Source organism: Capricornis sumatraensis, chromosome X (assembly GCF_032405125.1).
Source record: "Capricornis sumatraensis isolate serow.1 chromosome X, serow.2, whole genome shotgun sequence".
Taxonomy (NCBI): domain Eukaryota; kingdom Metazoa; phylum Chordata; class Mammalia; order Artiodactyla; family Bovidae; genus Capricornis; species Capricornis sumatraensis.
In genome coordinates, this window is record NC_091092.1 from 56,402,703 (window position 1) to 56,428,771 (window position 26,069).

The following is a 26,069-nucleotide window of genomic DNA, read 5'->3' on the forward strand; positions in this document are numbered from 1 at the left end:
ACCCCAAACATGCACCCTATTCAGACAGATAGAGGCGGCCCTGTGGTCAGAACACTGCAGGGCAATAAAGAGGCTGAAAACGAGGAATTTCCCGCCCAGCACACGTCTTCAGTGCCTCCATGCTGGGCCTGGCTGAGTGTTTGAGTCACCTCAGGCAGCTGCTTGCTCGGGAAGGCAAGACAGATGGCCACTCACCCCCGGCACAATGCAGGCACCTCGTGCACACCTGGGGAAGTCCCGCAGACACTCTGCACCCACTCACTGAAGAGACCCATCAAGGGCTGGACAAGAGCCTGACTGAGTGTCTTCATGGGCACAGGGACACTGTCCAGCAGGCTCCTCACTTGCTAGATGAGGAGAAATTAAGCCTCCCCTTGTCGGGGGCCCCAACAGAGCCCTTACTGTCCTAAGATGCACAGGGCTGGAGCCTGCAGTCCCTGCTCGAGGTCTGTGAGTGTTTAGTCTGGGGCTCGCTGGTGTCTGGACACCAGGCCCGAGGTTTGGCTTCATTGCAGGGCCCACATCTGGTGTCATGTTCTTGTTTCTCTTTTCTTTTCCTTTTTCAGCTGAGCACTTCGAGGGTGTCACACCTCAGCACCCTCTGATCACTGGGGTGTCCAGTTCATAACATGTTTTCTCTTAAAAGAAAGTTTGTCCTGAGGAGCATAGCAAATAGCCCTCGAGGGTTGCACTGCAGAGACAAGAACTCCGAGGTCAGGTGAGGGGAGAGCTCACACACCAGTCCACCGGAACCAGAAAGCTGGGTCTCCCTTGTTGGCAGTCTGGCACAGGCAGAGGAGGCCCTGAGATAGGACTTGGGGCAGTGCAGGCCAGGGTTCTGTCAGCCCCAGCACTGAGCTGCCATGACACCCGAACAGGCTGCTCACTTCCAAGCAAAAATGCAGCCCCTTATGAAGGTGCACTGCCTCGGGAATACCTTACCTTTTCAGAAGGTTTCGTTCTTTTTTTGTCTTGACTCCTGTATGCCTCCTGACCTGGAATCACATGCAGATGCTGCTATTTAAATACCACGATCCCAGAAACCTCAGCGTGTGTGGCACCTGCTTACCTGTAAACCTACAGAGAAAACAGAGATGGGCAGATTGTAATCTCAAGTCATCTGCTTGTCATAAAAGGCACATTTTATTTACAAAATCAAGGCTGCCTGACATTAAGAGACCCATGTGGTATTTCACTCCCACTGCTCAGTCCTTGGTAGATTTTGACTGATGTCTGTGGAGTGAAGTGGCTAAGCACGCGTCCTCCTGAGCCAGGCAGAGGCGGCAGCCTAAGGTCATGCAGGAGTGTAGGGAGGGAGCATGAACTTGATGGGCTGGTCCTGGACAGTGAAACTGTCTCGAGCCCCAGGCATGCCCAGGTCACCAGAGGAGAGGCCAGGTGGCTCAAGAGGCACAGAATTAGTTCTGTCCCTGGGGCCACACAGGCGACAGTGTCTAGGAGAGTGGAAATGCAATTCAACCAGACAGGGTGTCTCAGAGAGGGGCCCTGCCTCACAAGTGCTCCGACTAGGTAAGAGTGACCCTGGAGGCCCAACTGGGCAGACCCTGGGGAGCCAGTGATCCATGGGCAACTCACTTCCCCCAGCCCTGCCCGAGCCTCCCTCAGCCAAGTGCTCATGTTGGGTCCTCAGTGGCCCCTGGGCTCCCTTGCTCTGTCCCTTCACAAAGGGAGGCGCCATGGCCAAACAGGGATGAGGTGGGGAGGATGAAAAAGGCTGATTTCTGGATGACAGAAATAAGGCTTAGCCTGCGGTGAGCAAAGCTGTCCGTGCTCTCGAGTGCTAGCTCTCTGCAGGAGGAACTGCCTGGGACTCTGTGGCAACTGTCATGAGGAAAGCCCTTGGGATGAATCGAGCTACAAACCAGCAGGGGAGGCTGATGAGACAGCATAGCCTGGGTCTTGTCCACGCCTGACCCCACAAGCAAGGCCTATGACTGGGCAGCAAGGTTCTCAACCATCCTCTGAGCCTCTGGAAAGAGAGAGAAGGTCCCCATCTCCAAGGTCTGAGGTCTAGGCAAGGGGGCTCCCCGAGGCCCCATGAAAACCCCACCAGATGATGAGCTCTGCACATCCCCGCCCTCAGGAAATCTGGGGACACCCAAGCCTTCCTCAGGCAGCACCTCTGGCCTCTGAGGGGGCTGGGGCAGCCAGGCCATCATGGGGGCTGGGCTGGACTGCACTGAGGCAGAGTCCTTGGCCCTCAGGGGCCCCAGGAGCAGGGCAGGCCAGCCACCCACCCTCCTCCCAAATGTCTCTCCTTTCTGGGGAAAAAGTCAGGCCAGTGGGGACTTAGAACCCACGAGTCACAAGTTCTTGGCCCCTGAGAGCCCCTCTGGCCACTCTGCACAAGAAGGGCCCATGGTGGGGGCATCAGTGCAGACCAGTGGGGAGAGAGCCACCAAGGAGACAACTCTGGTGATACAGCAGAGAGGAGAGTGAAGCCATTGTGAGTGGCCAAAGGCCATCTCCAGGCTGCTGAGTTCTTGCTAACTCACCTGCCACTCCTCACCGTCTTCAGCTAAAACAACATCATTTAAACAAAAATCTCCAAAGTCTGGTGATGCTGAGGGGCCCCCATGGGAAGGTGAATGGTTCCCTGTGCTCCCCCAAGGTCATGGGTGCAGCAGGCCCCCATCTAGCATCTGAGCTAGGACTGCAGCCTTCTCTCAAGGCTTAAGGAGGCCCCCTCCTGAGAGAGGACGAGGGGGTCCAGTCACCCTGGAACAGAGGGTCTCATAGAATACAACTCCACACCTACTGGGAATCCTGGGGGCCCTGGTCCGGGCTGTCAGGCTGAGATACCACCCCGCTCACTTCCTTAGTGAACTTGGGGATTCAGGGGTTTGTCTTTGGGACGCAGTCTCAGGTGGGCAGAGGGAGGTGCCCATGTTCTGCTAAGACTCGAGGTGAGGACCAGAGGAGGCTGAGGGTCCCCAGGGGATGCATGTGCGGCCCTCCTGACAGCCCTGGGGGACCCTGGGGCGTGGCGTCCAGATGTAATGTCACTGATCCCGATGGGAGTGAAGTGAGGGCCTGGGTCAGGTGCCCGGGTTCAGGTCAGCAGAGTGAAGGAACCCAGCTGTGCTAGAACCCTGAGGGGGGCTCTGGGGCTCCAGGACAATCCAGGTCATCACTGCTCTCAGACCTGGCAGGGTTGTGGGAATGAGCCCCCTACTTCCGCTTGCCTCTCGGGCTCCTGGCGAGAATCCAGGTCCTGCCCGGGGGCAAGGTGAGGTGCCTAAGGAGAGCTGAGGGGACCCGAGGGGGGATTGAGAGACCCCACAGTCCCCGCCCCTGAAGTCGGCCATGGGGGCCCTTGGGGTGAGAAGTGCACACTAGGGCTCTCTGCCCTCTTCACGTGCGGGTCTCTGAGAGACTGGGAGCGGCAGGGCCTCAAAATGGAGGACGGGATAAGCCCGGGTCCTGCCTGAGGTCCAGGCTCCATGAGAGGAAGGAATGAGGCAGTTAGACCCAACATGGGGAGGGATCCTTGCCTCTGATGGTCTTGGAGGCCGCAGAGTGGGGTGAAGAGGGTGAGCAGTTTCTTGACCTCTGGCTTAGGGACCTCAAAACCTGAGGCGATCAGGCGGTGGGCTGAGGCTTCAGGTCCAAAGAGGGTGGACTTGCCGGACACCGATGGAGGACGAGCAGACCCCTGCCAGGCAGGATGTGAGGAGGAGTTGAGGACCCTCAGGAGGCCCTGGGCAGTGCGGCCACATGTGGGGACTCTTAGTGCTTTCTGTTCAGACTCTGGTCTTGTTCTGAGTTTCCATGCAGGCCCCCAGAGAGGTGGGACCAGGTCGTGCCAGGAGAAAGGTGAGCACTACAAGTGAGCCCTGAGGGGACCACCCACCACACAACTGGGGGACCTCAAAGAGTCCACCCCTTGTACTGTCACGGAAGGCTCAGGGCTGTGCTATACGACACCACTGTGGTATACCCTCTATTTCTCTCACAGGGGATCCAGGAACCAGGAGGTGAAGGCAGAGGTCTGAGGACCATGTCCAGAGGTCAGAGAACAGAAGAGGTCCAGGCAGTGCCAGGAGTCAAGGTGAGGCGGGTACACTGAGTGTGCACCAGGGGCTCCCCATCCCAGAACATAGGGGAGCCCACAAGGGCCTAATCTCCACACCTTGTCAGCCCTGGAAATCTCAGTCTGTGCTGACTGCACTCTGAGGAGCCACCTCACTTCCTCCTTCAGGTAGCCAGGGGACTGACAGCACCCATGAAGAGGAGACCTGTACATGGTCTGTGTCAGACTGCCCAGGACGTGGTTCTCATCAGAGGCCGCTCTCATCCTCTCCCTCCCCCAGGCCCATGGTCCCCATCTGTCCCCCTGCCTTATTCCTGTCTGTGCTTCGATCCTAGGCATTGCACTTGGGATCGAGATGAGTGAGCTGAGCAAGCCCGAGGAAGACCTTCAGGACCCAGGCGAGGCCCAGGACCCAGAGGAGGAGCAACTCTTGGGGGCTGAGGCAGGGGAGGCTGCATCCGCCCTGGTCTCCTCCCCGCCAGTCTCCCTTGCAGTGGCCTTGTCCCAGGAAGCTCTGAATGAGATGCTGGTTAACCTAATGAAGTTTCTTGCTCTTCAAGTATCAGGCCAAGGAGCTGGTCTGTGGCATTGAGGTGAAGGAGGTGGACCCCATGGAGCACATCTACATCATGGTCTCCACGCTGGGATTCACCTGCGATGCAATGCTGAGCAGTGGGCAGGGCTTGCCCAAGGCTGGTCTCCTGGTGCTCGTCCTCAGCCTGATCATGCAGAATGGAGACCGTGCCCCTGTGGAGGAAGTCTGGGGAACACTCAGCAGATTGAGTGTGTGTTAGGAGTGAGCAATGCGTCTTTGGGGAGCACAGGCCACTGCTGACCCATGTGTGGGTACAGGAGGGGTACCTGGAGTACCAGCAGATGCCTGACAACGACTCTCATCGATACGAGTTCCTGTGGGGTCCCTGGGCCTATGCAGAGACCAACAAGTAGGAAGTCACGGAGTATCTGCTCAGAGTCAGCCAAAGGTTTTCCAGAGCCTTCCCACCCCTGTCTGCAGAGACTGTGAGGGAGGAGAAGAGGAGTCCTGACCCAGAGAAGCTGCCAAACTGATCCTTCCCTCTGTGACTGAAGAGGGAGCAGTCAGCTTTCTCAGTAGTGATGGCATGGGCCACTGGGGAACCCGGTGTATAACAGCTTTGTGTTCCTTTTCTCTGCGATGATGTGGAAATAAATCTCTTTTTTAAATGAATTTTTCCAATGTGTTTTCTCAGCTTAAGCCTTAATAGACTTCAGTATCTAACTTCGTGAATGACATTGATCACACATGTATTTGTACTTAGCCAGTTAAAGGACCAGAGTTTTGCTGTTTTGTAAAAGAGATTGGGAACTCTCCCATTTTATTTTGTGACCCTGAGCAAGATAACATGGAATTGGAATTACAACTATTTTGGATATGTGAACTTACTAGCAGTATATAGTTGGCGGAAGAAGTGGAAAATAAAAAATGATTGTAGTGAATTCTTGATCCTTATAGTTTTTGTCTGTCCTTCTCTAGAGCTAATCCATATCTGTTTACTCAGATTTTGCCAGGTTATTATTTAAGAAAGTAGAAGAAAATAGATGAGATTAATAGCCCCCTTCTCACTGGTTCATTTATTCCACAGAACTTCATGGATCCTCTGCTCTGTGGAAGGCCCTGTGTTAGCAGTGAGGACACTGGGAGAAGCAGGGCACCACCACATCCCATGTGTGCTGGTATCTGGGATGGGGTGGAAAGATGTTCCGGATGCAAGTGGTGCCACATCCATGGGGCTGAGCTCCCAAGAAGCAGGAAGGGCTCCTGCATGAGTGACTGATGGAAGCTCTGTCCAGGTGCCATCCATTCAGGGCCAAGGGTGAGGACCTGGGCTCCTCCCAGTGGCACAGTCAGAAGGTGGGTGTTCTTAGGAGAACTACTCTCTTCCTAGAGCCCTCCAGGAATAGTTATGATGTAGACAGGGTGGAAGAGGAAGGAGCATTTTGGATTCTGGGCACTGCAGATGGTATCCTGGGAGTGGTACAGCCAGAGGGACTGAGGAGGGTGGAGAGCCCTGGGAGCAAGGGGCAGGGATGCAGCCTAGGAGTCTGGAGCTGAGCTTCAAGGCAGAACCACATGAAGACCACACAGTCCTCACGCTCTGCCCTCCTTCTGGGGTCCATCCGTCTCTCCCTTTCCCTTCATCACATGGCAGGGCTGGGTCAGGAGAAGAGGAGACATGTGGATGGGGAACTGGTGCCTGAACCTCTACGGAGAGGAGCGCAAAGTGCCAGGTGGGAACCATGGCTCATAGGTCACTAGGACTGTTATGCTATCTCCTGGGGGAACCATCTTCCTTTGGGAAGAGCATGTCCTGTCACCACCATTAATAGAGTAACCAGTAGCCACATGAGGCTGGGTAGTGTGAACTCAAATGTGCTTAGTGTGTCCCAGAGCCTGACCATCTGCCTTAATATAATGTGAAGTCAAATGTAAATAGTTAGAAGTGGGTAACGGCTAGATAGCCCCACTGAGGAACTGCAGAACCTACACGGGGGACCAGAAGCACAACTTCCCTTGTGGGTCACTGGGAGTGGTGGTAGGTGGGGTCACTGTTTCCTCTGGTTCCAGGGCCATATATCTTACTCAGTGGGGGAGCTAATGACGACAGATGTGGAGTTTGTCCAGTCCCTGGAAGGTGAAACCCCAGCACCGCGGGCTCTCATATCCCAGTGTGCACCTCACACGTTCTTCGTAGAGGCCGTTCCACTGGCCCAGGAGACCAGCAGCTCTGGAAGCTGTGGTCTCAGGGCAATGAGGGCTTTGGTGTAAGGGTCCAGCCTTGGGTAAACTTAGGGACATCCTGTACCTTCCAGAGCTCAAGATGAGGACCCTGAGGAGGACACAAAGACCCCTTAGATCCCACCCCTGCTGTCAGCCCTAAGCATCCCTGGTGGCAGCATGAGCACTTGGCAGTGTGTCCTAGCTTTGGCATCCCTGTCTCTGGCAGGTTGGGGCCCCGCTTGAAAGGGGCGGGCCTTAGAAGGAGAAGGGGAGGATCTTAGGTTCTGAAGAAGTCCGGGTGAGGACCCTGAGGAAAGACTGAGGGGAACCTGGACCCCATCACAGAGTGGGCTCAGGGAGCACATAGGGTGGGATGAGCACATGCCGCATTTCCTGACATCCGGGTCTCGGAGAGACTGGGGACCCGGCATAGGCGGCAGGGCCTCAGGTGGGCAGAGAGAATTCCAGGTCCTGTGGGGTAAGCAGTTGAGGTCGCTGAGGGGGGACTAGGGGACCCTTGACCTCAAAGAAAGCTCTCTGTTGTCGGTCCTTGGAGACCGTGAGGCAGGATAAGAACAACAGGCATGGTCTGACTTCCTGACATCCGGGTCTCAGAGAGACGGCACGTGGTATAAGGGGCGGGGCCTCAGCGCGGGAGAGGAGAGAATCTGAACTTGTACTCGGAGACAAGGTAAGGCCTTGACGAACGATAAGGGGACCCCCAAAGAGTACTGATGGAGCCCCACAGATCCCTGCCACCCGCCCTGGGAGACCCTGGGGTGAGAAGAGCACACTACACCTGTCCTGACTTTCTGACATCCGGGTCTCAAGAGAGACCGGGGCGCTGGTGTGCGGAGCCAGGCCTCAGAGTGGGGGAGGACAGGGCTCCGGTCCTACCGGGAGTCAAGGTGAGGACGCTGAGGGAGGAGTGAGGGGAGCGGGACCCCAGAACAGAGGGGACCCTGGTAGTCCCCAGGCAGGACGACCTCATGCCGCATTTCCTGACATCGGGTCTCAGAGAGGCGGGGGACCGGGTGAGAGCGGCGGGGCCTCAAAATGGAGGACGGGCCAATTCCAGGGCCTGCCTGGAATCCAGGCTGCAGGCGGGGAAGGACTGAGGCAGTTAGACCCCAACACAGGGAGGGATCGTTGCCCTTGATGGGGGTCTTAGAGGTCCCGGAGCGGGTTGAGCAGGATGAGCAGTTTGTCGACCTCTGGCTTAGGGGCCTGGGGAGGTGAGGTGCTCAGGCGGAGGGTGGAGGCTTCAGATCCGCGGAGGGTGGACTTCCCGGAAAGAGCCATACCCACCCTTGTGGTCAGTGCTGGGAGTCCAGGCTGGACGTGAAGTGGGGACCGAGCATCTCCCCAGCCTACGACCCGCGGGAGGCCCTGGGCAGGTGCAACCACATGTGGGGCCCCTTAGCGCTTTCCTTTCGGACTCGGGTCTTGTTTTGAGTTACTCTGCAGGCCCCCAAAGGGCAGGGTCCAGGCTGTGGCAGGGGAAAGGTGGGCACTACAAGGGAGCTATAAGGGGACCATTTCCCCCACAACTGGGGGGCGGGGCTCAGAGTCCAGGGGTGTGCCACAATCTACCCCCGAGGGCCCCCCTCCATTTTTCTCACAGGGGCTCCAGGAACCAGGAGCAGAGGTCTGAGGCCTGTGTCCAGAGATCAGAGAAAAGAGGAGGTCCAGGCAGTACCAGGAGTCAAGGTGAGGAAGGTGGATGAATGAGCACCAGGGGCTCCCCATCCCAGAACAGAGGGGACCCCACAAATCCCTAATCCCCCCACCACGTCAGCCCCAAAACCTCTGGCTGTGTTGGCTGCACCCAGGAGAGCCACTGCCCTTCCTCCTTCCGGTAGCTGGGGGTCAGACCGCCCAGAAGGACGGCCGCTGTGAGGCCGAGAGCGCCCCTCAAGAGGAGGCCTATAAGTGGCCTGTGTCGACCACCCAGGGTGTATTTCTTAGCTGAGGCCCATGGTCCACAGTGTCCCCTGCCTCACTCTTGTCTGTGGTTTGATTCCAGGTATCGTGCTCGAGGTCAAGATGAGTGAGCTAAGGAAGCCCAAGAAAGACCTTCAGGACCCAGGCGAGGCCCAGGGCCCGGAGGAAGCACAGCTCTTGGGGGCTGAGGGAGGGGAGGCAGCAACCCCCTCAGCCTCTTCCCGCCCAGTCTCTTTGTGCGCCGCTGAGGAGGCCTTGCCCCAGGAAGCTCTGAATAAAATGGTGGCTAACATGGTGAAGTTACTGCTCTGCAAGTATCGAGCCAAGGAGCCAACCTCTGATGCCGAATTGCTGCATACGGTCCTCGGAGGTAACCAGGAGCACTTCCCGGAGGTCTTCCGCCAAGCGGTTGAATGCGTTCTGCTGGTCTTTGGTATAGATGTGAGGCAGGTAGAAACTGCGCCCATCTACATCATGGTTCCCTGCCTGGGCCTCACCTGTGATGTGATACAGAGCGGTGAGCAGGGCCTGCCCAAGGCCGGCCTCCTGGTGGTGGTCCTCAGCCTGATCCTCCAGAATGGGGATCGCGGCCCTGAGGAGGAGATCTGGAGAGCACTCAACAAGATGGGAGTGTATGTTTGGAAGGAGCACTCTATCTTTGGGGAGCCCAGGGAGCTGCTGACCCAAGTGTGGGTGCGAGAGGGGTACCTGGAGTACCGGCAGGTGCCTGACAGCGACCCTGCTCGCTTCGAGTTCCTGTGGGGTCCCCGGGCCTTTGCGGAGACCAGCAAGGAGAAATTCACAAAGTATCTGCTCAGGGTCCACCGAAGGGCTTTTAGGTCCTTCCCATTCCCTTCTGCAGAGGCTGTGAGGGAGGAGAAAGAGGGGTCCTGAGCCAGAGCAGCAGCCAGGCTGATCCTTCCCTCTGTGATTGAAAAGGGAGCAGTCAGCCTTCTCAGGAGTGATGGCCTGGGCCACTTGGGAAACCCGGTGTGTAGCATTTTTAGGTTCGTGTTCTCTGCGATCTCTGTTTTCTTTAGGAATTTTTCAAATGTGTATTTCAGCTTAAGGCTTAATAACCTTCAGTATCTAACTTTGTGAATGACATTGATCACACATGTATTTGTACTTACCCAGTTTAAGGACTACAGTTTTGCTGGTTTTTAAAAGAGTTTGGGAACTTTCCAATTTTATTTTGTGACCCTGAACATGGTAACATGAGATTGGAATTATAAGTATTTTGGAAATGTGAACTTACCTAGCAGTAAGGTACTTGGTGAAAGAATAAGAAAATAAAATGTGATTATAGTGAAATCTTGCTTCTTATACTTTTTGTCTGTCATTTTATACAGCTAAGCTATCTCAGGTTATTTGGGTTTTCCCAGGTTATTATTTAAGAAAGTAGGAGAAAACTAATCCAACTAAATAAGGCCCTGCTCCCGGCTCATTTATTCCACAGGACTTCAGGGAGCTCGTGCTCTGTGACAGGCCGTGTTAACAGTGGGGACACTAGGAAGAGCAGGCCACCCCCACACTGGGAGTGATCATCTAAGAGCTGCAGCCACATGAGGAAGGTGGAGCGACATCCCCTAGTCCCAGGACAAGGCAACACGGGGCGGGGCAGTGGGGCTCCAGGAGAAGCCCTCGAGTGTCAGTGCCTGAGCCAGGGCAGTTTGGGCTTTGGGAAGCTGGGTTCCTTCTGTGGGAGGTGATCGAGATGAGGCTGGGTGGTGGCAGTACCAGACCTCTCGACAATGTCTTATGGGTGAGAAGAAAATTTGAAATAGGACATACACAATAGAAGTTCTTCTTCACTTGGAGATGAATCTCCTGGGTCCAAAAGAGAAAGTGCACTTTGATCAGAATCAAGTAGACTCCTGGTTTTTCTGCCTGAGTGTAAATACACTTGAAAGGTTCCAAATGAGACATGAGTGGATTTGGGTTGGCACACAATCTTCTCAGTCTCAGGGTTTATAGCTGAAGACATTTCAGTTACCATGTTGCAGAAACTGGTACTCGAGAATCCAAGCACGACACTAGGAGATTTGGATAACTCAGGTTTATTATGCCGGCAGGCACAGAGGAGTCAACACTCCAAGCTCTGAGCCCCGATCAAAGGGATTGCAGAGTTTTCATAGACAGACTGTAGTGGGCAACACTAGCTGTTAATAGGGTGGTTTAAACTAAGGGTTTCTCACGCTTGGGAACAGTGGTCAAGATGAGGAGGGGGACGCCTGACCTGCACAGGCATGATTAAGCAGGTTTGCAGGGCAAAGAGCAGGACAGGGGTGAGTGAGATGAACTCCAGTTTCTAGCATTGCAAGTTCCCGCTTCCTGAGACTACAGGACCCAGGTGATCTAGACTTTGCAAGGGGGAAGCTGAGTTACAGAGGCAGAAGGAGAAGGAGGTCGTGTAAAATGTTAACTTTTCCTCTTCATTCCCCACTCGATGCTTCTATCACTCATTGTAGAAAGCATCGTTCCGTGTTTTTGGTAGGACATTCCAAGCTCCCCATCATTTAGGGAGAGTGTACTGAATTATTCCCATTTGTAACTTTGTGGATTCAATCCGAGAGCTTATGAACTGGGTAATAGCATAGAGAATACAAGGGCCAAACAAGAGCACTGCAAAGAGCATGAAGAGAGGACCTGTTAAAGGGAGAAGCCATGATGCCCAGCTCCAGATATTGCTCCAATTACCCCAAGAATTAGCTAGCTTTTCTCTCTTTTTATGATTTGTTCTCGTTGATGTTGGGCCATGTTCCTGACTATTTCTGACTGGTGTATATAAAAGCAGGATTCTTCATTCAAGAAGAGGCAGCTGAAAAGGCAGACACTTTTCAACTGTCAGTAGGTCTGATGCTGCTGCTGCTAAGTCGCTTCAGCCATGTCTGACTCTGTGCGACCCCATGGACTGCAGCCTACCAGTTTCCTCCGTCCATGGGATTTTTCCAGGCAAGAGTACTGGAGTGGGTTGCCATTGCCTTCTCCAGTCAGTTGGTCTAGACCTCTCTTATTTGGCAAAACCACCTCAGCCAGGGAGTCTAGTTGGTCCTGTAAGGCCACTAAAGATTTGGCCACTCTCCCAATGTCGTCTGTGAAGTCTTCGGATAGTGTATGATAAGAGGTGGTTGATGAAGCAATTCCTCCCATTCCCATACCTATCCCAGCCATGATTCCCAGACTAGCTAGTAGGGGTATAAATTGGATGACTCTTTTTGACGGCACATGTGCTGCCAGAGGTACGGTGGGAGTCTGGTTGTTAGGGACAATATTCATCTGGGGAGTGAGGAAAGCTAGGGTGCAGATACCCACCTAATTGACAGGTAGACGTAAGTAAGCATCTGTCCCACAAACAAAGAAAAGGCCTTGATGGGGGCGGCACCATCTATAACAGCAAGGGACACCCAGTGGCTGCAAAGCAGCCTGCACATAACAGATAACTGAAGACTTGCAAAAGGTTTTCTCCCCATCTTTGGGTTGTCATGGCTGTAGCAACTGAGCCTATCGTGAAGGGGCATCAGTTATACTGTGGAGCAATTTAGTTAGTAGGGAGAATCGATCGTAAGAGACTTCCAGTAAGAATGAAGCTTCCCATTACAGTGAGATAACAGACAGTTAACTAAATTCTGACCCAAATCCTAGTCCTGGGGTGCGACAGAAGCTAGTCCTGTGGCGAAGAGCACAGAAATAACAGCAATCAGGGATAGAGTCCAGGGTTGACAATGAAAATCCATTGATATTTTGATAGCCAGATCCTGAAGCTTCTGCCATGTGTTGACCAGCTAGCTGCCGGAGTGTGGCTGGAGCAAGGATGAAGAATCCTCAAGCTTCTGCTGTGCATGTACTTAGTCAGCTTCCGGAGTGACTAGAGCAGAGCTCAGCATCCTTCGCGGGTGAGGGTCGTTGTTTCTGAAATAGATCTTGAGGAGCTTTTTGGGGTCCTGAACTGCTTTCCAGGTGTCCTCATTACAGGAAGCCACTGCCTTCGTGACTCTGGTGTGGTGGATCCAGGGGATGATGCCTGTAACTTTAACAGTAGTAGGGGTTGCCAGGATGGCCGTGTGAGGGCCTGTCCAAACTGGCTGAAGTGGCTCCTTTTTCCAGTCTTTAACCCATACCTCATCTCCCGGCTGACAGGGGTGAACCCAATTGCCCAGTGGAATGGGTGTCCTTTCTCAGGTTTCTTAGGCGATATGGCGGAAGACTTTCCAGGGCCTGGGGGTGTTGGGACATCTCCAGGTCAGCTAGTTGTTGATGGTCTCCTTTGAGCTTTCTTATCACTGGGGGTGGTCTCCCGTATAAGATCTCAAAAGGAGAATAGCCTGAGGTCCTCAGGGTGCACTTAGGGAGGGCAATGAGAGTCCACAGGCTAAGGCAGCTTGTTCTAGTGTTGTCTGAGCATTGGCCAGGGGATATTTTTGTCGTACTACTACTTGGAGAAACAAACTTAACAAGAATGTTAAAGATATATTGCCCAAAGATTAATAGAAGTAGGAAAGCTGCTGAGGTGCAACCAGGAGAACCAGGTCCAGACATTGGTTCGTGACATTAGTGTTTCTCTAGGTGGGAGAAGATGCAAGAAGTTGGACTCATAAAAATCTTTACCTGAAAATATCTGACTATCTGAAGGCCTGTTTTCCTGGGTTTTTCCCAGAGCACAGAATGCCTTATTTTTTGTCTCCACCCTGAACTCCTTTCAAGGAGGTGTTGAAGGTCAGCATCTTGTAGTGGTCATGATTCAGTCTTTGTAGAGGCAGCTGGCAAGGGCCAACTTCCAGTCAGCAGGGCCCCTTCATAGTCATAGTTGACCATGTTTGGGAGACATTTCATGGTCATTGTGTCCTGCAGTGCTGGGAAGGCTCATTCCCAGGTCTAACAAAGATTCCATTGACAGACTGCTCAGTGTGTTGTCACTAGACCAGGCCTTGTAAGTAGCAAAAGTCTCTGGACCATACCTGTCTTACTAGCTTCTTGGTCCAGGAAAATGTTTCCTCTTGTTCCTTATTCCCATATCTAAAGTTACATTATTACAGTTAATGGTCTCATATGGAACTGCATATCGGCATTTTATCACAGGCTCTGTCACACATTTGGTAACATAAGAAATTATCTTCTGAAACAAGCTACATAGAAAATAATATAGCTAGCAGTTATTAGTAAGGTCACAAGCAAGAATTTAAGTCAAGAACTTTCATTGGGGATAGCCCGGTATACCCCAGGTCACCTGTCTCAGTTAAATGATTACAGCCAAGTGCTAATCTCCTGGTTGTACATCATGGAGCATCTGACCTTTATCCAAAGACTGGCTGCTGAGGTAAGCTTTAAAAATAATCTTGAGTGTCCTTCTTAATAATTTAATTGAACCTTTTAGCAATATAACATAACAAGGAACTATCTCAGAAGTGAGTCTTAGTAGCAGAGACCTTAATTAACAAAACTAGAACTTAATATTTAATGAAACATGATTTTTTTGGAGAATTCATGTGAGGGCATTAACACTGTAGCCAGGTAAGTCTTTAACCCATCAAATAAAAATGAGGTCTGTCAGGGAGCCGGGAAAAGCTAAGCAACTTTCTTGGATTTCCCATAGCCCTGGATCTTTGATTTTTAGCTATTGTCTATTTATTTTTAATTTCCTGATTTAAAAGGAGACTGTCACCATGTTTTAAGGACATCAGGATAGCAAAAGTCTAACCTTGAAGGGTTATTTTTTGTTGAAGCAGAATGAGCTTTGTCTACATGTACCATAATCTTAAATAATGTTTATTTACACTACTAAAGTAACAAAAAGATTTTTAAAACAAATAAAAATCACTTAAAGGCAAATAAATTTATAATCTGTTATCAAAAGCTGAATTTTAAGAAGACTTTCTTCTCTAAACAGAGAGAAGACTAAATTCTAGTCTGGTACCAGCTTACTGTTAATAACAAAATTTGTTTATCTGTTTAATCTTAGAAAGTCTTTTCCATACATCTTGAAGAACTAGCAGTATTCTTCTAAATGCATGGGAGTAAATTCATAGAAGACATGATTAAAATCTGATTCTATTGCGATTGACAAGGAAACCTGGTCATAACATTTTAATATGGACATGGAGCAACAGATTGGTTCCAAATAGGAAAAGGACTACATCAAGGCTGTATAATGTCACCCTGCTTATTTAACTTATATGCAGAGAACATCATGAGAAACACAGGGCTGGAAGAAGCACAAGCTGAAATCAAGATTTCTGGGAGAAATATCAATAACCTCAGATACGCAGATGACACCACCCTTATGGCAGAAAGTGAAGAACTAAAGAGCCTCTTGATGAAAGTGAAAAAGTTGGCTTAAAGCTCAACATTCAGAAAACTAAGATTATGGCATCCAGTCCCATCACTTCATGGCAAACAGATGGGGAAACAGTGACAGACTTTATTTTTTTGGGCTCCAAAATCACTGCAGATGGTGATTGCAGCCATGAAATTAAAAGACGCTTACTCCTTGGAAGGAAAGTTATGACCAACCTAGACAGTATATTCAAAAGCAGAGACATTACATTGCCAACAAATGTCCATCTAGTCAAGGCTATGGTTTTTCCAGTGGTCATGTATGGATGTGAGAATTGTACTGTGAAGAAAGCTGAGTGCTGAAGAATTGATGCTTTTGAACTGTGGTGTTGGAGAAGACTCTTGAGAGTCCCTTGGACTGCAAGGAGATCCAACCAGTCCATCCTAAAGGAGATAAGTCTTGGTGTTGATTGGAAGGACTGATGCTAAAGCTGAAAGTCCAATATTGTGGCTACCTCATGCGAAGAGTTGACTCATTGAAAAGACTCTGATGCTGGGAGGGATTGGGGGCAGGAGGACAAGGGGACAACAGAGGATGAGATGGCTGGATGGCGTCACTGACTCGATGGACATGAGTTTGAGTGAACTCCAGGAGTTGGTGATGGACAGGGGGGCCTGGTGTGCTGCAATTCATGGGGTCGCAAAGAGTTGGACACAACTGAGCGACTGAACTGAACTGACCTGATTTGTTGCTTCTTGACATGCATACAGGTCTCACGAGACAGGTAGGATGGTCAGAGATTCCTATCTCCTTAAGAATTCTCCAAACTTTGTTCTGATCCATACAGTTGGGATTCCCTGGTAACTCAGCTGGTAAAGAATGTGCCTGCAATGCAGGAGACCCCGGTTTGATTCCTGGGTTAGGTAGATCCCCTAGAGAAGGGATAGGCTACCCACCCCAGTGTTCTTGGGCTTCCCTGGTGGCTCAGCTGGTAAAGAATCCGCCTGCAGTTCTGGAGACCTGGGTTCGATCCCTGGGTTGGGAAGATCCTCTGGAGAAGGGAAAGGCTACCCACTTCAGTATTCTGGCCTGGAGAATTCCATGGACTGTGTAGTCCCTGGGTTCGCAAAGAGTCGGACATGACTGAGCGACTTTCATTTCACACAGTCAAAGGCTTTAGTGTAGTCAATGAAACAGAGGTAGATGTCCCTCTGAAATTCCCTTGCTGTCTCTATGATCAGAAGAATGTTAGCAATTTGATCTCTGGTTCCTCTTGACACTGGATATGAGCCTTTGTTACTTCTCACAAGGACTTCAGGAACCTAGAGGTGAAGACCTAGGTCTGAGAATGTGTCCTGAGGTCACAGAATACAAGGTCCAGGCAGTGTGAGGAGTCAAGGTGAGGTGGGGGCTCCCCATCCCAGATTAGATGGAACCCAACATGCCGCAAATCACTTCCCTCCTCATCCCATGAAACACTGGCTATGCTGGCTGCAACCTCAGGAGCCATCTCACTTCCTCACTTGATAGTGGAAAGTCGACCAAGGAGGAACACCTGTGTGAGGCCCAAGAGCAGCCCTCAGGAGGAGATCTGTAAGTGGCCTGAGTCAGAGCAGTCCAGGGCATGTCTCTCAACGGACCACTTACTGCTCCTCTGGGTCCCGCTCCGCCCCCACCCCCGCCCCGCCCCTCCGCCAGGCCCGAGGTCCCCGTCTGTCCCCTGCACTTTGCCTGGGGTGGGGTAGAAATGTATTTTGGAGGCAGGTGGTGCCACATCCATGGGCCTGAGCTCCCAAGAAGCAGGAAAGGCTCCTGACTGACCGACTGATGGAAGAGCTGTCCAGACGCCATCTGTTCAGGGCCAAGAGGGAGGACCTGGGTTCCTCCCAGTGGCACAGTCAGAAGGTGGGTGTTTTTCCAAGGACTGCTGTTCTCCTAAAACCCTCCAGGACAGTTGTGATGTAGACAGGGTGGAAGAGGAAGGAGCATTTTGGATTCTGGGCACTGCAGATGGTGTCCTGGGGGTGATACAGCCAGAGGGACTGAGGATGGTGGAGAGCCCTGAGCCAAGGGGTAGGGATTGAGAGAGTCAATTCCCAGGCAGGTTGATGACAAGTCCAGGTTCCCTGAGGAGGAGAAAGGGGTCTGGGGCTCTCAAGGAGGAGATAGGGGTCTGAATTCTCAAGGAGGAAGAAGGGACAAGTGTTTTTCGCCTTTACATTTCTTGGTCTTAGTCACATAAAATGTTTTTTCCTTTAAGCCTCAAACTGATGAGTACACAACAAACAACTCAGCTTAAACTCTGTCCTAGGGATTATACAGCAACAATGCTTGAGGACAATTTCTCCTACCGGAAAACCTTCTGACTGACTAATCCTGCTATTTTAGAATGTGTATTACGGGAGTGGGTCTGGTAGGATCTTTTTATTTTTAAGTTCTAGTCCTGTTATCCTAAAATGTAAATTGTGAGAGTGGGTCTGGTAAGATTTTTACAACCTTGAGACAGTCCTTTGATTAACTGTAATAACCAATTATAACAAAGTATATAACTCCCTTGGTAACACCAGCAAAGGGGGCACTCTCCGTCCCCCTTCTGATGTCTATGTCAGAAGCTTTCTCTGTCCCTTTTCTTACTTTAATGAAACTCCGCTACACAAAAGCTCTTGAGTGATCAAACCTGGCCCCTGGTCCCAAAGCTAAATCTTCTTCTTCGGAGATCATGAATCCAACATAATTCACCATAAGCTATCAGGATGCAGCCTAGGAGTTTGGAGCTGAGCTTCAAGCCAGAACCACGTGAGGACCACACAGTCCTCGCCCTCTGCCCTCCTTCTGGGGTCAATTCTTCTTTCCCCTTCCGTTCCCTACGTGGCAGGGCCAGGCCAGGAGAAAAGGAGACACAGAGATGGGGAACTGGCCTAAGAGCCTCTGGGGATGGTGAGAAAGCAGCTGGGGTCCACAAGACTGTGAAGGTCATTTATACCAAAGCAGCCTCTGGAATCTCGGGTTCCTTCTCTAACCAGCACAGTCGTGAAACAAACCACTCTGTTTGCACACCAGGAGGAGCTGGAGTCCTGTGTATTTCTCCCTTTTTCATGAAATGTCACACTCTGCACGGCTCCTGATGTGAGTGGGGGTGGTGGACTTCAAACAAGGGGCCACCCTTCAGGAAACAAAGTCCAGGAATCCCTTCCTGCCACCTGCTCACTTTAGCTCTCAGAGCAGCACCCTTCCATTGTCTCAGAGCCCTTCGGTCCTCCTGATGGTGTGTTGGAGGCAGCGACCCAAGTGGACCTCCAAGGATGGGGGCACCCTGTCCCTGGTGTCCAGCCCAGAGCTCATGTCACCCCTACTATGGACCCCTTGCCCCCACTGTCTCCAACCTGGCCTCACTCTCTGCATCTCGGAGCTCTACGCTTCCTGTCCCTGTCCAGACAACCTCCCAGCCAAAAGTGGCTGCAGGGTTGGCATTCCCTCACAAGTCGTATATGAAGGTCCCCAGATAATAGTCCCCTGTCACGATTCTTGTGAATCAGATAAATGGACAGTTGAGGTCGCTTTTGGTGAGTGTCATGACGGCTAGCAAATAACAACCCTGTGCGATGTGAATAATCACAAAAGGCTATGATTATGAATAACTATTGAAATAATTCCTTAATTCCCAATCTTTGATGAAAGTGATCAGTGAGCCTGGGTGGTAGAAGACTATCCTTTCTGAGGTTTAGCCAGAAGTGTGTTGCCAGGATGGTGTGTCAGCCACCACAGAGCCAGAGAGGACCTCAGTGTCCACAAACAGGCAGTTGGAGCAGATGAAAGGCTGGAGCAGATGACAGGTGCAGTCACCAGCCTGCTCCCCAGACCCCATCATCCCCAGGCTCAAATGAAGGTGGGAAGTAGCTGGCTTCATCACACAGTCTTATTGTCCATGTGTGGGTCAGGGGCATTTCCTCACTGGAGCAGTAAAGGAACCCTGGCATTTGAAATCCAGAATGTAGTGGTTGTTCATTCTCCTCTGCATTACTGTGCAATGCACAAATATTCTAATCACAATAGCAGTGGTAAATGCTTACTAGTTCTGTTCCGTTTATTCACTGGGACAAGAAGATGATCTGACTTGTCAAAATAACCATCAGGGCACAGAAGCCTTGAAATATAGCTTTGTGATTGAGTCCAACAAAAATACGTGGGAATCATACACCTGGAACTTCTGACAGGGGCAGGGATCGCCCCTGCCCATGTCTTCAACCTCCAAAGGCTAACCCTCTGTGACTAACTTGCCTTTCATTCTGTTGTTCACTTCTACCTTAACATAATGTGAAGTCAAATGTAAATAGCTAGATGTGGCTGCTGTGGACATCCGTGCTATGGAACTACAGAAGTTACTCTTAAGAACTGGAAGCACAACTTCCCTTGTGGGTCACTGGGAGTGGCGGCAGGTGGGGTCATGAGTCACTGGGAGTGGTCGTACAGGGAGTCATAGATCTCTGGGAGTGGTGGCAGGTGGGGTCATGGGTCAGTGGAAGTGGTGATCAGCGGGGTCACTCTACCCTCTGGTTCAAGGACCATGCATCTGACTGACTGGCCAATCCATTTTCCATCATCTTTAAGCTTATATCTATTCTTGGCTCGAGCCATTTCCTTTGTCCATATATAGTGGGTCCCTAGAGGCACCATCAGAAGTTGCATCCACTGGGAGCGGATTTCTGCTTGCCCCCCGTCTCTATGGCCACATGTGGTGGAGGTGTATTGCAGAGGAGTCCATTTACACCTGCAGTTTCAGTTCAGCCAACCCACTCCTCATCTCCGCTCAGCATTTCTACACCCCCAGCACGTGGTCAGGAAAGAACTTCCTGGCCCTTTAGTCTCCAGGAATAAACTGAGGCAGAGCTGCTTGTGACACATTGGCAGGTCATATTGGGGTTTAGCTCACCTTCTTGTAATCGATGGCCCTGCTTGGGTCTGGTCTCCTCAGAGACACCACTTCTGTTTTGTGGTGGATTACTGTTGCAGTCGCCTCCCTTTGTGGGTCTGACAGAACCTAGCTCATGAGGACCAATGGCTGCATGCTGTATGCCGAGGAGGTGGCCATGTGTTCCAGTGAAAAAAAACAAACCTGGCAAAGCAGTTGCTATCGAGTGGGTGGTGGTCCACAGTCCTCCTTAGGAGCCTATAGGTTTGAGTAGGGTCCAGACCGCTGAGGAGGTATGGTGGGGCCCACCTGCCTGCATCCTTTTGGTGTTAAGGGTGTCATTAATGTTGCATATCTCCCAAACCAGAGGGAATCTTGGTTTGTATTTACTCTCACAGTCAAGGTGCAGGGAGTGCACTTGGTCTTCTCCGCTCTGATAGCTTCTATACTAATGGCCTTGTGTGCATTCAGGGCTTGTGCCCATCATCAAGCACGTCTGTTCTAATCACACATCTGCAGATGGCAGGCAGGAGCTCTCTGGGTCAGATCTAGGCCAGAACTCCATATGTTCCTGTGCACACATGCTCCCCGTCCACTGTGGACACTGACGGAGTGAAGGCCTGACTATCACTTCCCACAGCATCCCATTTCTTGATGTCTTTACAATGTTTGCATCTGTCTTGTCTTGCCCGTGTTCAGTCATGAAGGTGAATGATGTGGGTCTCTTTGTGGGACAGACTTGGGGAATGATGGCTGCACACATCTGCCAGGGTGTTTCAGAGTCTTTACTCATGAGGATCCCTCCTTCCTTTTGGTGAATGGATTCTGTGACTGACAACTGACTCAGGTCTGGGAACTGGGGAAGACCTCATGACGCTTTTGGAGCCCTCTCCTGCATCCTCCTGCTCACTCATCCTTGTTGTCTATCAGACAGCAAGGAGTCTGCCTGCAATGCGGGAGACCTGGGTTTGATCCCTGGGTGGGGAAGATCCTCTGTAGAAGGGAATGGCAACCCACTCCACTATTCTTGCCTGGAGAATTCCATGGACAGAGGAGCCTGGCAGGCTACAGTTAATGGGGTCCCAAAGAGTCAGACATGACTGAGTGATGAACATTTTCACTAGTACTATTTAAGTCACAGAATTGTGGACGGGCCATCTCTCTTGACCTTAAGAACATCATGTCCTATAAGCAAGCTCTATACCTCTCTGCAGATCAGAGCCTCTCACTGCCACATTAGTGTTGTTGATTTTACAATAATAGAGATCACATTCCTTTTCAAATTTAAGTGCCACCTGCTGAATTGAAGGGGATGTGATCAAAAACTTCCAGGTTTGTGTGTGTGTGTCTGTGTGTGTGTGTGTGTGTGTGTAGAATTACAAGAAACTGTCTCTGGAGTCGACCCCTGCACAGGAATAATGCCAGAATTTTCTGCCCACAGGAGCTGCTGTGGGCACTGTCCTCCTATGGCTTTCCAGGGTCTGACAAAGCAAATGTCACTTCTGGCACTAGTTGTGAACACACATGAGGCAGCTTGGGGATTTTGACCAATCAACCCTGTCATGACTTTAAGAGGATGGTGATTCCATATCAGGGAGGACTGAGAGCAATTGATGAAATTTAACTTTTACTCTTTATATTATTCTGAAGGAAACAGGAACGCTGGTATTACTGAGAGACAATATGAACTTGCATAGCAAAAATTCTAGCAAACCCACCAAAAATAAATAAATAAATAAAACATATAAGAACCAGTTAATGAGTTCAGCCAGTATGCAGGATATGAGATCAATGTTGTAAAAAACCAATTACATTTGTGTATAGCAGCAGTGAATCATCCCGAAGAGAACCTGAGAGAACAACTCTGTTCAGCATAGCATCCACAGGAAGGAAATTCTTCAGAAGAAGACTAATAGACAAACAAAAGATGTGTGTGACATGCACACTGAAAAGTACAAAACTTTGCTGAGTGGAGTTTACAAACATCTATAAGAGAGAGGGTCTCTCTGTTCATGAGTCAGGAGGTGCGATGCTGTCAGACGGTGGTTCCTTCCAGCGTGATGTGAGTCTCTTCAGTCCCTCCCCAAATGCCCAGAGACTTTTCTGTAAAAATGGAGAAGCTGATTCAAAAATGACGATGCAAAAGACCCAGAATAGACACAAAATGTGGTGGGGGGTGGGGGGACGATGGAAGACTTATTTGCTTCGTGATTTCAAACCCCAGAGTTATGATAGAGGCATCATGACAATACAGTTTTCTTGTAATTGTAAATGTAGAGCTCAAAGGGACAGAATTGAGAGTTCATAAATAAGCTCACTTACTTATGGTTCACGGATTTTTTTTTTTTTTCAAGGTGCTAAATCCACATGGAAAGGATAAATCCACTTTTCAACAAGTCGGGGATCCACCTGCAAAAAATGTGAGTTTGCACCACTTTCTCAGAACATTCACAAAAACTAATTCTTCTGAGAAAATGCTCATGACTTTGCCCTTAGACAATATTTTCCCAAATAGAACACTAAAGCCCAATCCCTGAAAGGAAAACAAAAATCAATACAGCGTAATTAATCGAAAATTAAAACTCTTTTCACATATCCTTGCAATGGAATTCAGATTAGGAATAAAAAGAAAAGAATGACAAATGTGTGGTATAGCATGGATCAAGGAAATAAGTCATGTGACTCCTTTTCTATGCAATTTCGAGGAAAGGCAAATCAATAGAGATGGGAAGAAGAGCAATGACCGCATGGGAGTGGGCTGGGCAATCAGGGATTAACTGTAGGTGGGCAGAGGTCATCTTCCTGAGGGATGGAAATGTCCCAAAACTGGACTGTGATGAAGGCTGCATGACTTAGGAAACTGACTAGCAATCACTGAATTGTACCTTTACCATGGGTGAATTCTAGGGTATGCAAATTACACTTCAATGAAGTTGAACAGTGCTTCTATCCGACCCCGGGCTCTCTGAGACAAGGAAGAAGACCTTCTTCCAGCAGGTTCTGGGCCTCACATCAGGGCAGAGTCACTCTTCCTCTGAGGAAACACTTGGAGATGTGGGTATAGAACACCTAGCTCCCTACCCCATTCAAATGTAATTCGACAGGCACCCAGGATGACTTCCTTTGTTTCCCCAGGAAGAGAACTCTCTGGCTTTACCCAGGATCCAAAAGGACACTGCTCAGCAATGTCCCCTTTCAGACTTTCCCTCATCCTTGAGACACACCGTCTGCAGGTCTGAGGGCTGCCACTGTAGCTGGCCAAAATCTTGGCTTTCTCTGTCCACTGAAGACAAATAAAAAACATGGAGACAAAGTGTGGAGGCAATAGACAGGTGGCTTTCATTCTCAGCCAGCAGAGAGGGGAACAAAGTAGGGTCATGCCTCAAAAACTGAGCCCCCTGTCCATGAGGAATCTAAGGGCTGATATAAGATGAGGGCTCCCAGTCAGGACTCAGTGATGAGGAACAAAGGTGTTAGGATCTTGATTTCTTCGTCTTGCATTGCTTCAAAGTCAGCCATAGACTGGCACCAGTAACCCAGTAATTGACCTGGCAGTTTGGTGACTCTGTGGCCTATTTTCTGATATGTAACTACAAGGGGAAGGGTGTTGTAAGGGTAAACACCAGATGCACGATGTATTTAGCATAGAGTCAAAGAAAAATAGATGTGAAGTATAGCTCCTGTGGGCTTCCCTGGTAGCTCTGCTGGTAAAGACTCCATGTGAAATGCAGGAGACCCCACTTCAATTCCTGGGTTGGGAAGGTCCCCTGGAGAAGGGATAGGCTACCCACTCCAGTATTCTTGGGCTTCCCCTGTGGCTCAGCTGGTTAAGAATCCACCTGCAATGTGGGAGACCCTGAAGCTCCCCTGGAGAAGGGAATGGCTACCCTCTCCAGTACTCTGGCCTGGAGAATTCCATGGACTATACCATCTATGGGATCACAAAGGGTGGGATACATCTGAGTGACTTTCACACTTTTATAGCTCCTGTACAGTTAGGGTGCAGAAAGCAAACCTTAGTTACAGATATGCAGAGTTAGGAGCAGTTAAATTTTAAAAAAAAACACAAAAACACTAGGAATGTTCAGGCCTGCTCACTGTTCTCCTTATATTCTTCTCAGGAAAGGGTAAAAAAAAAACAACTCGTTCTTCTTGTTTTCAATTTCACTGCAACACTACCACCCAGCCTCATCGCAATCATCTCCCACAGAAGGAATCCAGCTTCCCAAAGCCCCAAACCACCCTGCCTCAGGCACCGAGTGCTCCCTCTGGAGCCCCACCACTGTGTTGCCTTGTTGTGAGGGACTAGGGGACGTCTCTCCACCGTCCTCATGTGACTGCAGCTCCTAGACCATCGCTCTCGGTGTGGGCGTGTTCTGCTTCTTCTACTGTCCCCTCTGCTAACACGGCCTTCCACAGAGCAGAGGCTCCCTGAGACTCTGGGGAGGAATAAGCCAGTGAGCAAGGTACTTACTTATTAACTGCAACCAATTCTACCCTAATTTCTTTAATAACTAATGCAAATCCAAATAAACATAGATCTTTTAGTTTTATAGATTAACAGATGACAAAAGGTTTTAGAATTAGCTTTTATTTTTTATTCTCTATTTCCTTTTATTTTTTCCCCCATGCCCAGCAGTTTTGGGGATCTTAGTTCCCCAACCAGAGATTGAACCTGGGACCCAGCAGTGAAGTGCTGAGTCCTAACCACTGCACTGTCAGAGAATTCCCAATTCCTCTATTTTTTGACTCCATCAATTTTATTGTTCTTTCCCATTTCCAAGAAAATTCCTATTCCAGTGAAATGTTAGCTTCCTCAGGGTCACAAAATAAAATAGGAGAGTTCCCAGGCTCTTTCACGAAAGAACAAAACTCCTATCCTTAAACTGGGTAAGTATCAATACATGTGTGATCATTGTTATTCAAAAAGTTAGATATTGAAGGTTATTAAGTCTTCAGCTGAAAAAAACAACATTTGAAAAATTTCTAAAGAAAACAGAGATGAATCTCCATGTCACTGTGGAAAGAAGGAACCCAAAGATGCTACACACCGTGTCCCTGCAACTGGCCCAGGCCCTCAAGACTGAAAAGGCTGACCGCTCCCTCTTCAATCACGGAGGGAAGGGTCAGCCCCCCTTCCTGCTGCCAGAACATGCTGTTGCACGTGGACCTGGAAGGAGTCTGGCTGCTGCTCTGGCTCAGGGCCCCTCTTCCTCCTCCCTCTCAGCCTCTGCAGATGGGAGTGGGAAGGACCTGGAAGCCCCTTGATTGATTTTGAGCAGATGCTCTAGGACGTGCTTCCTTGTCTCAGAGAGCCCGGGGTCGGATAGAAGCACTGTTCAACTTCATTGAAGTGTAATTTGCATACCCTAGAATTCACCCATGGTAAAGGTACAATTCAGTGATTGCTAGTCAGTTTCCTAAGTCATGCAGCCTTCATCACAGTCCAGTTTTGGGACATTTCCATCCCTCAGGAAGATGACCTCTGCCCACCTACAGTTAATCCCTGATTGCCCAGCCCACTCCCATGCGGTCATTGCTCTTCTTCCCATCTCTATTGATTTGCCTTTCCTCGAAATTGCATAGAAAAGGAGTCACATGACTTATTTCCTTGATCCATGCTATACCACACATTTGTCATTCTTTTCTTTTTATTCCTAATCTGAATTCCATTGCAAGGATATGTGAAAAGAGTTTTAATTTTCGATTAATTACGCTGTATTGATTTTTGTTTTCCTTTCAGGGATTGGGCTTTAGTGTTCTATTTGGGAAAATATTGTCTAAGGGCAAAGTCATGAGCATTTTCTCAGAAGAATTAGTTTTTGTGAATGTTCTGAGAAAGTGGTGCAAACTCACATTTTTTGCAGGTGGATCCCCGACTTGTTGAAAAGTGGATTTATCCTTTCCATGTGGATTTAGCACCTTGAAAAAAAAAAAAAATCCGTGAACCATAAGTAAGTGAGCTTATTTATGAACTCTCAATTCTGTCCCTTTGAGCTCTACATTTACAATTACAAGAAAACTGTATTGTCATGATGCCTCTATCATAACTCTGGGGTTTGAAATCACGAAGCAAATAAGTCTTCCATCGTCCCCCCACCCCCCACCACATTTTGTGTCTATTCTGGGT

At 49.9% G+C, this 26,069-nt stretch overlaps 1 protein-coding gene and 1 pseudogene across 1 annotated transcript; both read left to right on the forward strand.

Moving 5' to 3' along the window:
- Positions 1 to 3,951: 3,951 nt before the first annotated feature.
- Positions 3,952 to 5,167, forward strand: LOC138070696 (melanoma-associated antigen 8-like; annotated as a pseudogene).
- A 3,691-nt stretch (positions 5,168 to 8,858) lies between these two features.
- Positions 8,859 to 9,650, forward strand: LOC138070749 (melanoma-associated antigen 8-like). Its single transcript, XM_068961961.1, has one exon. It carries the CDS (start codon positions 8,859 to 8,861, stop codon positions 9,648 to 9,650), a length of 792 nt encoding a protein of 263 aa, XP_068818062.1.
- Positions 9,651 to 26,069: the final 16,419 nt, after the last annotated feature.

Bases quoted from the DNA above. Each gene is read 5' to 3' on its own strand.
- LOC138070749 (XM_068961961.1), top strand. From the start codon at position 8,859: ATGAGTGAGCTAAGGAAGCCCAAGAAAGACCTTCAGGACCCAGGCGAG.